The following is a 13,481-nucleotide window of genomic DNA, read 5'->3' as shown; positions in this document are numbered from 1 at the left end:
AGCTCTTGACCATCTGCCTCTCATTCAAAGTGCGCATATAATTACAAGCAAATACACACGTCCACACAGGCACACTGTGGAGGACTGAAAGTGCCATAACAAAATTTAAAAATGGATCCAATTTAGTCAAATAAACAATCAGTCAATAAATAAACATCTCATCAAATGTGCCAAACATGTTAGAAATTAATTTCTGAATTAATGTATTTATAAGCTTGGCAATAAATTCATTCTGCCTTGCCTAGATAACCAAGTACCTAAGTTATCGTGGGTTGACAGGACACAGCCGTTTGATGTCTGATTTATAGTTCTGCACTAATCAGTGTAGAAAGAGGCTGAAGCTCAATATTGGGGTATGAAGAGCAGCTTTATTGCTTGACCAACCTGTGGCCTTCATCAGAGTCATCCTGATCCTGACCTGATGATTAAATAACACCTGAAGGCAGATGTATTCAGACTGATTATGTAATTATTATCTATAGTATGAACACAGTTAAATATTTTGGATACATTTCCAAAAAATTATTTAAAAGTCCATACTGCTCTCCACAAACTTTAATATATATTCATTTTTATCTATTTCAAATACTCTGCGGCATCCCTGATGTTGATGTTACCAGGAAGTGGTGCCATGTTTTCCTATTAACACAAACATTTAGAAGGTTGTGTTCTTTTAGTGTTGTAGCTATTTTATATTTATGTTTTATTTTTTTTAAGATAATCAGTAAATATCAACCTGGTGGCCCAGAGCCACAATAACTAATCTCCAATAAATCATCCAGCACCTCATTTTTAAGGTGGCCCTGCTGACCAGCAAGTACTGAAGCATGTATTAAGGTAGCTGCCAGGTCTTGATCTAAAAACAGGCCCACCTGCATTATTGAGGCTTACATACTGACCTGGAGACCAGCTCTGGCCTTGCCCCAGATTTATCGGGACACACGAGCTTTGGCAGGGGATGAAAGCAACGGCGAGAGAGAAGTGTTGGATTGATGTTGTTACTGGACAGCCCTTTTCATGGGTAAGCTCACACTGTTCACATAGTCACACTGTCAGCATCCCTCTTAAAGACAACTCCTTTAATGCAGTGACTTGATAGTACTTCCTCCACTTTCTGTAATTGTCCCGATATTTTTTGTTTTTCAATGAAATAGCCCGTTTTAATTTTCTCAACGATAAGGCCAGTAAGCATTGGTCGTTACTGCCCTCTAGTGCTCACTACAGCGTGACGTTACGAGTGGACCCGGCTTGAAAGGCTTGGCCATAATGAAAAGGGGAAATGCCGACTAACCCCTGAGCTTTTACTATAATTTAAATAAATGGAAGGCTCCACTGTGGCCTCCATTTATGAGCCAGCACTTTACTCTTTAACCTCTCGGCTCAGGGCTCTTGAAAGCAAACCAGTTTTCTCCTTAAAGACTATTTCTGATGACAGCAGATGTCACCCGGCGCTACCAGGCACAGATGCCGTCCTGCTTGAGGTTAAGGCAGGATGGCACCGTCCTTTCCGCATGACCGCTTCCACCAGTCAGGAGGCCAGGCCTCACACGTCTGTGCCTGCTCAAGAGCAAACCCCATACGCTCTTTACATCACCGAGCGTGGTTTGAGTGCCATACAGGATCATATTCTATCGCGCATAAAAGCAAGGTGTCATAAAACGACCGTGCCACGTCTGAAAGCGGTAGAAATTTACGACAGCTGCTTTCGGCTGCTACTGCGGGGATCTGCAGGAGCGCATTCACCTCTTCTGTTGCAGCGATGCGCAGCCGTGCCGCATGAGTCACAGCGGCAGAAACGGCACGGATGTAAACAGGGGGCGGGCTCAGGTAGGCCTAACCTGTACTCGCCCAGCCAATAGGGAGCCGCGTTTCTCTGCCTCGGCTTCAATCTCGAGATTTCTATTGGTCCTCCGAAGCGTCGATAGCCTCTGACAGCTTCGCAATTACACCGCGGAAAAAAAGAGGAGCGAGAGAGCGAGGGGAAAATGATTAATCTGTCAAAGGCAAATTTGGGATCGGGATGAGAGCTCTGACATCCAGCCGAGCGTAACGCCAGCCCCCGCAGGCGAGCACCATTAATGCACAGGAGTTTCACGCTAAGCCGATGCACCGCCATAGCAGGTGGTGCTCGTATAATCATCCGAGGGTCTTGTGTCACTCGTCTCTGCTGCCTGATCTGCGCCTCGTTTCAGCACTGGACAGCGACCGGGCACTGAAAACACCGAGGGAATCCTGAGGCGGGGTAAATGTCACAGCCGCACAATAGTTTACCACAATCTTGGCATCAATCCCGTGCTGCATATTTTTTTTTCTACTGGTAGCTGTCTTCTATTGCGATATCACCGTATGCGTGTGTGTCCTCTCGCCGCGAAGGATGCTTTGTTGTGCCGTTTGTTAAAGCGTCATTCGTGTTTGATTTGTCAAGCCTCCCGGAGCACGGGACTGCGCACGGTGGCGATATGGAGCTCACCGAATGCCCTTGAAAGTGTAGCCTTCATGTGTGTGTGTGTCGCTGTGATTGTGTGTTTTTGTGTCAAAGGGAAATAGAAATAGAGAGAAATAGTGGGGGGAAGAGAAAAGGAGAGAGGGGAGGGGGGCTGTGGTGGTTGGAAGCAACTGCGCAATTGTCTCAATTGTCTGTCCCTATCTGTTCACATCTCCTCTCTGCGCCTCTCTCTCTCTCTCTCTCTCTCTCGCTCTTTTTCCCGCTGTATGTTTCCTTCTTGGCCTCTCTCTTGTCCGCTCTCTCTCTCTCTCCGCTGCTTCCACAGTCGGTCCGACCCTCGCTTGGCTCGGGGCAATGCGCGCCTAGATGACTTCACTACATCAACAAGCACCGCGGTAGTCCTGGACTAATATAGCAGAGCCACATCTTTTCCCCCTCATCTCTCCTCCTCCTCCTGCTCTCTCTCTCAATTCCTTCCGTCTAAAGGCACCATGGGAAACCGTGGCATGGAGGAGCTGATCCCGCTGGTCAACAAGCTGCAGGATGCCTTCAGCTCCATCGGCCAGGCCTGCAACCTAGACCTGCCGCAGATCGCAGTGGTCGGAGGCCAGAGTGCAGGAAAGAGCTCTGTGCTGGAGAACTTTGTAGGCAGGTAAAATTGACAAACAGAAATAGGATAATCCCTTCTCACTTTAACCTTGAGGATGACATAAGAGATTGGCCCCATAGAGTTCAGACCATCTTTCCCCTGCTTTAAGTCACAGTTGAAGCACCTTAAGGCGAGCAGATTCAGTCACTTTCTGTGCTGCTGTTTTATTTTCTCTTTTTTTTGGTACCACATATCCATATCTTGTGACCGCCAACAGGGGATGGAGGCTTTATTTGGGTTACAGCAGCACCTTTGGGGATTTTGGCCCAATCAGCACCAGCTGCAGGAGGCCACCTCACAACCCTAAAAATAATAACCGCTGCTTTTCCGTGAACCATGTACTGATGGCGTTATGTTCGGATGTTGTGTAAAATGCAGATTGCTGCATGTAACCTTTATAAAAGCACCATCCTACTGTTCATGCAGAGGTGTCAGCTCCCACTTCTCCAAACACATGAATATTCATAATTTTTTCACCCTTGATTTATATATCTGGGTTGTTGTTGTTTTTTCCAACTCCATAAGCAGCAAGCAGTGAATCTGAAAATGAGAAATACATCCAGGCTCCACAATGACATTTTTTCCTGCTGTCCAGTAGCTACTAGTGTGTTATCTGCTACAAGAATCTCACTATTCTCAGACAATAATGTGTTGCCATGGTTTCTTTATAACCATGCATTTTAAAGAGATTGGGGACCTTTTAATTGACAGCTAATTATAGCGTCCCTCAGTTGTCTATTAATAGAGAGACGTACTAATCGTATATTCTCTAAATTTGATGAGAACTTTGCTTTTTAAATCGATTAGGGATCCCGTCACGTGTCCGTTTTAAGGGGAGAAGTCCACTGCTCTGTCTGCAAAACAAGCTGTTGGCCGTGATGATTTCTGTGTCTCTGGAAAGAATACCAGCGGGGTTATTGGAGCTATGCTCAGATTCCAGACACTCGAAAGCATACATTACAGCATATAGTGTCGACATTTACTTTTAGATGAGAATATTTTACATGCAGGGAGGGTCTATTAAAAGATGCCATTTCATTACTACTGTTTTTGAAGCTTGAACCACACTACATACTTGAAAGTCAGTCGTTATCTGCTGCACCCATTCTGGCCACTCTTTTAAAGCCTGCCTGTCAGTGTTTATGGAGGTGCACAACTAAAATGCCATTAGCTTGAATGTCTTTGTAACCACATATTGCATGTTCTTACAAGCACGCAGTTCCAGATGGATGCATTGATTTAGTTCTGTTTCAGCCCTCATTTAGAGTCGTGATGCTGAGTAACGGTCCATCTGTCCAGCACTGGCTCTGCACAGCGCTGAATGGACAAGTAGTGGGCTTTTAAAAAAAGGAAAAACAACTCACCCACTTTAGGGACTTCTGAGGGTCAATATGTGTTAATAAGGTTCTTGAAACAGACCTTAAAGCATAAGAGGCAGGCTGATAGGTGTGTGGCATGCCTGCATGTGCAAGTCACTATTTTAAACTGGGAGAGCTCGCCGTCAGCGATGCAGCTCTCTATTCTGACCTGTTGTTTATCGGGTCAGGTTGTTCTTTACTGTTAGAGTTATTGTGTTGCAGTAGCAGCAGCTGAAAGCCACAGGACATGTTTTAAAATGGCCCCTTTTCCCCCACTTGTTTTGAAATGGCCTACAGCAGACTACACGAATGACACTGAAAGCTTTATGCTAGCTGTCATGCCATCGTAACTGGTGTAATTATAAGAAATTTGCCTTCCAAGGCTTCAAAAGTAGAAGCTGTAAATAACATTATCATTATGCTATCTATAACCTTTCTTGGAAAGAGGTTTACATTTGCTGCGGTTTGATGTAATGAGTTTTGATTGGCTGTCTGTCCTCAGGGACTTTCTGCCCCGTGGATCTGGCATTGTCACCCGCAGGCCCCTGGTTCTGCAGCTTATCAACTCTTCTGCAGGTGGGTGCACACAGCCACACACCCACACTTGCTAGCATGCAAACACATATGCTCTTACACACAAACACACACACACACACACACACACACACACACACACACACACACACACACACACACACACACACACACACACACACGAAACACACAAATGCAGCCTCCTCCTCTCTCCTTTTAAAATGGTACTGCTTTTTTTTCCCTCTCTCTCTGGCTTTTATTCCCTCCCGCTCTGGCATTATTTTCCACTCAGACACATGCAGCACAGCCATTACTAATCTCTGTTATATGCTCTCCATTTTCATCCTCTCAGAATGGGCTGAATTCCTCCACTGCAAAGGGAAAAAGTTCACAGACTTCGACGAGGTTCGCCAGGAGATCGAGGGAGAGACGGACCGTGTCACGGGGGCCAACAAAGGCATATCTCCCGTCCCCATCAACCTGCGGGTTTACTCCCCCAATGGTGCGAAAGGAATAACTTACCTTTTTCCTCTTTTTACTGCCAAGTGCCAGTATGCAGTAACACTTTTGAATCAAACTAGAACGTGAAAAGCTGTGAGTCATCATACTCTCGCTCCTCGTTTGAACAGTTGGCAGATAGACTCTTTAAAAACTGGGTCATTAGAAACAAAGAAGATAGTTTTGCTTGTGAAGTTATTGTGCTGGATATGAATGAGTTTTGATGATGTGAAAGGCAGGCAGGCAACCAGATCATTTAAAGGCTCTGTGTTGATATGGTTGCATAGCATATTCCGTTGTGCTGCCCTCAGATTGTTTGTGCTATTAAGAAGAGGCATTTTTTATAGCCATATAAGTCACAGAATTAAAGGGATATGAAATAATAGACTAGCCAATTCAGCTTCCCACCTTCTGTGACCTTCTGTCAAACTGATAATGTGGATTGTCTTTCATTTTAAAAGCTAATAGCATCATCTACCTGCCTTGAAATGCTGAGAGATGGCTGGCTTACCGACTAAGACTTTTATTTCATAGCACTTTATTTACCTGTTTAGTCGTCAATGGAAGTTGTTCTCCCACTGTATCTGCTTCACAGAACTTTATTGCTGCAAAAATGACTACTCATATTATTATAAAGCTTTAACCACAGATGATACACTTTAAAAAAAGCTAATTTTAAGCTGGAAATGTGAAACTGGTGATAACTTATGAGGTAAAACTAGCTTGCAGTTAGTAAAAGCGTGCATAGCTGTGTATTTACACATTTAACCTTTAGCTGTTTGCTCTAATTTGCTGATTTAAATTATGGTATCTCAGAGCCGCCTACATATTTATGCACTGTTGAACAGTTGAACAGACAGAATCTAGCCAAATGTTCTAGTTATCAACCACCATAGTTAAATGAATGTTGGACTAGCTGCACATCACAGAAATGTCAAACCAGTTCTTACATTGCATTCCTCTGATTGTGCAGTATTGAACCTGACTCTCATCGACCTTCCGGGGATCACTAAGGTGCCAGTCGGAGACCAGCCCGTGGACATCGAGCAACAGATCAGGGATATGATCATGCAGTTCATCACCAGAGAGAGCTGCTTGATCCTGGCCGTCACTCCGGCCAACACTGACCTGGCCAACTCTGATGCCCTGAAACTGGCGAAGGATGTGGACCCCCAGGGTAAGGCAAGGATGCTGGGGTAAGCACCAGATATTGGGAATAAAAGAGGCTGTAGCAAGGATGTAGAATGAGAAACTGAAGGAAATGAAGTCAGTACACAGTGGCTTTGTGGTTACTGGGCCAGCCTCAGTAAGACTTTCAATCTCTGTCAGCTGCAGGGTGGGTGCTCAGTGTCTGACCTTGTGCTTTGACTGCTCTGAATGTGGAAGCAGAATTTCCCTGTAGGGAATGATCAAGTGTCACATTTTTATTAGAAACGAGGGTCTGAGAGAAGAGGAGAGTGGAGATGAGGAATGCACAAATCAAATGATAAACAAGGAAAGGGAAAGAAAACGAATGTCTTAACTTGTGTGGAAATAAAGATAGGCAGATAAGTTGGGGGTAAGAAAAAGCTGCATGAGATGAATAGAAATGATAAGAAAAGAGAAAGAATCCACCTAACTGAACAGTTTGACCTTCAGACAGGAGACGAAAATACACAAGTGGACAAGAGGGTGAAATAGCCAAAAAGAGGACTTGAACAAAATAACCTTGTGTGAAAGACGAATTATATCAGACAAGAAAAGTGAGGTGAAGGAATACAGGAGGTAAGCAGAAACAGAGAAAGGATGCTTTAGAATAGAGAAAAGAAGAACAAAGCGTGGAAAAAGGGAAGCAATAAAATACAGCAAGAGCTGGATGCAAAGCTGGATTAAGGCCCAGACCTTCATGAGCCCCAAATGGGAACATTTAGTATAATGGACAACAAACAATAAATGTGTAGTTAATTATAAAAGGAAGCAGATGTGTAATATAAGCTTTTTTGCTCAGTGTGAGGATTGTATAATTTTACACTGTAATAAATACAAAAAACAAAATACTCACCAGAGTGGATTTTAAATCAAACAATCTGTGTGTAATTGAAGTGCAAGCTGTGAGCATTAATCTGGTGAGTTTGAAAAAAAAAAATATGGCATTGACTGTTTAGTAATTACACCCATTTTTATACAAAGTTTCCCATTTTCAGAGGTTCAAAGGTTTCTTGGTTGACCGACAGCAGTTTCATGGCCATATGAAGTCTGTTCTGTTGTTGTTAGGTAAAATCTTTTGTATTTTATAGCTTTTCACTGACATTTTAAATATGGGGCCCAAAGAAATGTGAGTGCAAGTGAGGAAGGCCATCATTTTGCCTGAAAAACCTGAGAGATATCATAAACCGTTAATATTATCAAGGTTTACAATCTAGAAACACCTTAATTAATGGAAATACATGGTGCAAACCACGAGTTACACTCAAGAAGACCAGATTAGCCAGAAAACAGATCTGGAAAAAAGTTCTTTGGGCAGATGAGAGCAAGATTGCTTTGCACCAGAAAGATGAGAGGAGACAAACAGGAGAAGGAGAGCTCATGATCTGAAGGATACCACGTTATCTGTCAGACATGGTGATGGTAGCGTTATGACATGGACATGTATGGCTGTGGAACTGGGTCACTAGTGTTTATCGATCATGTGACTGCTGATAGAAGCAGCAGGATGACGTGTGAGGAGTGCTGTCGCTGCAAAACTGATCAGACAGTGGTTCACAGTGCAAATGGATAATGAGCCAAGCATACTGCAAAAGCAATTCAAAGACTTCTCAAGGAAAAGGAATATTCTTCAATGGCAAAATCGGATCCCATCCCAATAGAGCATGCGTTTCCGCTACTGAAGACAAAACTGAAGGCAGAGAGACCCACAAAAAAAGCCTAGATGGGCATCTTAAGGGGGTAAACATAGCATATGTTGACGTTTATGGGTTCTAGACTTCAGGCAGTCACTAAATGCGAAGGAGTTTCTTTCAAGTATAGAAAACAGTTCTTATATTTAAAATAATACAAGTATTTTATCAGAAATGGCTGGAATTCCTAAACGGTTAAAGCAAAATTTTTGTTAAACCCCTTGAATTAAAGTTGAAAGTCTGCACTTCAGTCGCATCCATACTGTTTGATTTAAAAGCAGGCAAAACTGCAAAAAATTTAATTCTAATCTAATTCTGTGCTTAAAAAGAGTAACCCAAAACCTTTAAAAGAAGCTAGTGTTTCCTAATGACTATCACTTCCTTTCCCATTGTACGTCTTTTTGATGCCCTTTCCAGGTCTGAGGACTATTGGAGTGATCACCAAATTGGATTTGATGGATGAGGGCACAGACGCCCGTGATGTCCTGGAGAACAAATTGCTTCCACTTCGGAGAGGTGTGTGTTTGTTTTATTGCGATGTAGCCAGCTTCTATTTGGCTCTTGCCATTTCTCTTCTCCTACAGTTCCTCCGCTCTGAAAACTTCAATCTGTGTTCTTGTTCTCAGAGTCAAATGTCTGTCCAGGTTTTACCTGCTTTCACATCCATTCTCTCATTATTTTACTCGTGTAGTTGCTACTAAGATTCTCGTTTTTTTTTTATATTCGTCTTTGTTCGCTCCCAGGGTACATCGGAGTGGTGAATCGCAGTCAGAAGGATATTGATGGAAGGAAGGACATTAAGGCAGCTTTAGAAGCCGAGAGGAAGTTTTTTTTGTCCCACCCAGCATACAGGCACATGGCTGAGAAAATGGGCACTCCACGCCTGCAGAAAATGCTCAACCAGGTGATCACAGGTTCCCCACCAATGCTTCTCCACCATATACTTTACATAATTAATAAGAGGGCGGCCTACTTTTTTTTTTATTGTTGGCTTCCATTATACAGCATATCAGTGTGGGTGATATAAGACTGTAAGTAGATGGAAAACACACTCACGCTTTCTAGCTCAGCTCCTAATAATTTATCATTTACTGGAGGAAGCATTTCACATTTTCATTCTGCAGTGTAACTGAATGAGTGTTTGGCTAAATCCTCCTTGATTACAGTAAAATAAACAGTCCTGACTGTAATTATTCTGTATTGCAAAAAATGGCAAATATGTAAGAATTATCAATGAAACCATGATTTTAATGCGTTTCATATGGTGGCTTTGTGTCTCTAAAGCAACTTACCAACCACATCCGGGACACCCTGCCAGCTTTCCGCAGCAAGCTGCAGTCCCAGCTGTTGGCTCTGGATAAAGAGGCAGAGGAATACCGGGGATACCGACCCGATGACCCGTCTCGCAAAACCAAGCAGCTGCTGCAGTCAGTACCCCATTTTTCCCATGGACAAAGCATTCAGATTCGATTTTGCTGGCAGAAAATGTGTTTGCTGCAGAAATCCTACCATATATTGAATATGATGAATCATCGTTGATTTATTTTGAGGTTTTCCATTTTTCATGTTACAGGATGGTGCAGCAGTTCTCCGTGGACTTTGAGAAGAGAATTGAGGGTTCAGGGGACCAGGTGGACACAGTGGAGTTGTCTGGTGGAGCAAAAATCAACCGCATCTTTCATGAGCGTTTCCCCTTTGAGTTGGTCAAGGTGATATACTGAAGTTAAAACGAAATGCAATCACTGGGGTCACATTTAACACAGTCTCACAGCCAGGATTTTAAAATGACACAGATACTTAGATGAAAGCTTTAAAACAACATTATATGGCAGTTGTTTGATTAAATAGGATGGTGTATCTTTCTTTTTTTTTTAGCCCCAATCCTCCCTGTGCATTTTCAGATGAGGGCATGTCATAAGTTGTAGCTTTGGCCTATTTGTACATATTAGTACCTAATGACATAAAACTCCACCTTCTGTTGTTTCGTGAATCTGGAACAGCAGAAACAGTGACACCCCTCGTTTTTTTTCTTTCTCATTTTAACCAAATGTAAGTTTTGAAGAATGTATATGACTAAAGTACATCATTTCTTCCTTTGTTTTCCTCCTCTGCTTCCTCCCTATTCTTCATGCACACTGTAATTCCATCCTTTATTCTCTATTGTGATTTTCTTTCGAATGATCCTCAAATAGCCTCACCATTAGCGATGTTTCTTCACACTCCGAGTGCAGAATGTTCTTTCTCTTTAATCTTTCAGCATGAAGAGCTCTTGCAGTCTTCCCGCTGTCCCATCCATTACATTTGTTCAGTTCTTTCATTTCTTCCTCTCTGTTCTCCGCAGATGGAGTGTGATGAGAAGGAGATGCGTCGCGAGATCAGTTATGCCATCAAGAACATCCACGGTATCAGGTAGGGTTTTGTCTATCAGGCGAGAATATGATATTGCCTAAACTAGTCTTTGTTCCAACAATACCTTGTACAGGCCCACATCAACTTGCCAAAAGTAGTTCATGCCAGTTTTTCAAGCTCAAGCATCCAGTTCCTCAAACATTTTGAGCCTGTGCTCTGCTACTGCTCACAGCTTTCTGGCTGTGGCCACAGATATTCATTCTGGTATGGTGAGAAATTACCAGCATTGAGCTTGGTTTGTGAAAAGGCCTGAAAGTATAAAGTTTGTATGAGTATTTATGAACTGGGGTGGAGCAGGCCTTTTCTTTTATTATGTTCAGTTCTGACTATGTGTGTTTCTATATTGATTCACAGTGGTTAGCCACTGGAACCAAAAAAAATGCCACCCAAGCAAGAGAAAATCTGACATTTAAGACACCACCACATTTTGAGCCTGAATTCCTTCCAAAAACAAAAACAGGTCTGCAGTGACTCACGTCAGTAGAAGATGGTGATCTATTTATTTTCAGAACCACATGTGAAGGCTGTGGTTACATCTAGCTGAATCAAAACACAAATCAAAAGCAGGAATATATGTGGAACCAAAACATGTGTTACTAATGTTCATCATCTCTTTTCTTGCACTTTTCGTGGGATTCAGGACTGGACTTTTCACCCCAGACATGGCATTTGAAGCCATCGTGAAGAAGCAGGTCATAAAGCTGAAGGAGCCTTGTGTCAAGTGTGTGGACATGGTCATCCAGGAGCTGATTAACACCGTACGCCAGTGTTCTAACAAGGTAGCGCTTCTGCTCATTGGCTTTGTTGTACTGGAACAATATTACCAGACTGATGTTTCGGGTTTTCATCTAAAGTTTTTCATTATTTATGATATTATTTCACATTCATTATGTAGAAGGAGTCATAAGCTGTTTACTATGTTTTCAGCTGGAATGCTTCCCCATGCTGCGTGAGGAAACTGAGAGAATTGTCACGTCTCACATCCGAGACAGAGAGAGTCGGGCCAAGGATCAGGTTTGTTTTGTTACTGTTTAGTAACAACTCAAAGGCAACAAACAAAACAAATATAAAAAAATAGCAAAGATTATCTCACAATTTTTCCAAAACTTGTCACTTGTGTACAAATGGCACACTTTGGCTTTATGTTCTGGATAGCGCCAAGCTAGCTGTTTCTCTGTTTATATTCTTCATGCTAACATAGGCTAACCCGGCTACTGCTCAAGCTAGCGAGCATCAACGAGTCTTTTGAGGCACTTTAGTGCAAATATTTGACAATAATATGACAGATTATTAAGTGTTGCTTCACATGCTCTGGTTTTTAGTGAGTAAATTTTTAGCTGTCACTATATTAGTACACTATAATACTATGAGATTACTTAGCACTAATTAGCAAGTAGCTGTGTCTCTGTTGTGTCAATACAACCTACACCTTAGCACTCCATCTTTCCCCCCGAACATGGTCTTTTCCTGAGAAGAAAGAAACCAACATGGACAAATATTAAAATTTGACACTGCTAAACAAACAGAATAAAAGATGGGTGTAAGCTACCATTATCTCACTGCTTCTTTCTGAAGTTTTTGAGAGCTTCTACTGTCAACATCTTCAAAATAATTTAATGTAATATACAAAATAGATAAATAAAATAAATCAAATCTTTGCAAAATAATAGATATGACAATTTGACCTGTGAAACTGCATGTTCATAGGCTAATAACACATGATTGACACATTAAGTCAATGACAGTGCAGTTTCATACAGATAATCTAATACTTTGAAACACAATGATAAAGATTCAATTTTGTTTTATTCAACATGAACCAAAATGAGTGACTGAGATCACAAACTGAACAGGTCAGTGTTTACATCAAAAAGCTGTTTCCCTATAGATTTCTATAGGATTGGAAGTTACTTGCAACCAGTGCAGGTTTAAGGCACTTCAGCATTGACTTCATTTTTCCAACCCAGAAGTCACATTTGTGTGTCATACTGTCTATGATTCATAACAGGGTTTCACAAACCAGTTGACACACTGGATATATGTCCATTTTTTTAAAGTACAGAAAAAAGTGAGGTCTTAATGCTGCTTGTCCAACTAAAGAAAGTCAATGCGAATATTTTACCCAAATTCACACATTGATTTTCATTTCCAGGTTCTGCTGTTGATTGACATCCAGCTCTCTTACATCAACACTAACCACGAAGACTTCATTGGATTTGCTAAGTAAAGAGTCAATCCCTCAACTTAGCTCTACTATGATGCATTCTTTAATACTGCTCATGTCAGGCTAGTAAAAACAAATGCTTAGAAACTCCTCTTTTACCCCATCATGTTTGTCACCTTCTATTTTCTCTGTGTTTGCCTCTCATCTCCGCATCGCCCTTCCATCTCTGTTTTGTTGCTTCTGGGCGGCAGCGCGCAGCAGAGGAGCAGTCAGACTAATAAGAGCCAGAGTTCAGCAGGCAATCAGGTGAGCATTTGTCACGTCTCGTGTGTCAAACAGTGGAGGTCGAGGGAGTACTGCACACCCACACAGCGGCAAGATGGCTACTGCAAAGAAAATACAAAGAGCTGAAATGAAAGAGATCTTGTGCAAAGCACTCTCTTTCATTTGAGTAAATCTTATGCATTGCACAAACATTATGTTATATGCATTTTACCTTTGCATTGTTTTTTTAGATTATGTTATTACTTATTTCTCCCTTTCGTCA

At 42.0% G+C, this 13,481-nt stretch overlaps 1 protein-coding gene across 3 annotated transcripts in view; it reads left to right on the top strand.

Annotated features, from left to right (window-relative positions):
• The first annotated feature begins 1,962 nt into the window (after window positions 1-1,962).
• The window catches only part of dnm3b (dynamin 3b), a 22,674-nt gene continuing 11,155 nt past the window's right edge, over window positions 1,963-13,481 (top strand). For 2 of the 3 annotated variants that reach the window (XM_080862069.1, XM_080862067.1), the window contains exons 1-14: window positions 1,963-2,242; window positions 2,772-3,098; window positions 4,956-5,029; window positions 5,340-5,489; window positions 6,459-6,662; window positions 8,779-8,877; window positions 9,105-9,265; window positions 9,646-9,788; window positions 9,935-10,070; window positions 10,703-10,770; window positions 11,411-11,549; window positions 11,698-11,784; window positions 12,923-12,993; window positions 13,186-13,240. In XM_080862069.1, coding sequence (XP_080718195.1) covers window positions 2,938-3,098; window positions 4,956-5,029; window positions 5,340-5,489; window positions 6,459-6,662; window positions 8,779-8,877; window positions 9,105-9,265; window positions 9,646-9,788; window positions 9,935-10,070; window positions 10,703-10,770; window positions 11,411-11,549; window positions 11,698-11,784; window positions 12,923-12,993; window positions 13,186-13,240 — 1,548 coding nt within the window. In that variant the 5' untranslated portion in view covers window positions 1,963-2,242; window positions 2,772-2,937. The remainder of the gene's footprint in view (window positions 2,243-2,771; window positions 3,099-4,955; window positions 5,030-5,339; window positions 5,490-6,458; window positions 6,663-8,778; window positions 8,878-9,104; window positions 9,266-9,645; window positions 9,789-9,934; window positions 10,071-10,702; window positions 10,771-11,410; window positions 11,550-11,697; window positions 11,785-12,922; window positions 12,994-13,185; window positions 13,241-13,481) is intronic. The other variant, XM_080862068.1, reaches the window with a different exon arrangement.

The sequence above is a fragment of the Rhamphochromis sp. 'chilingali' genome (genome assembly GCF_963969265.1).
Source record: "Rhamphochromis sp. 'chilingali' genome assembly, chromosome: 16".
Lineage (NCBI taxonomy): Eukaryota > Metazoa > Chordata > Actinopteri > Cichliformes > Cichlidae > Rhamphochromis > Rhamphochromis sp. 'chilingali'.
Note: the sequence above shows the minus strand (reverse complement) of the source record. Positions and strands in the feature narration are given on the sequence as shown.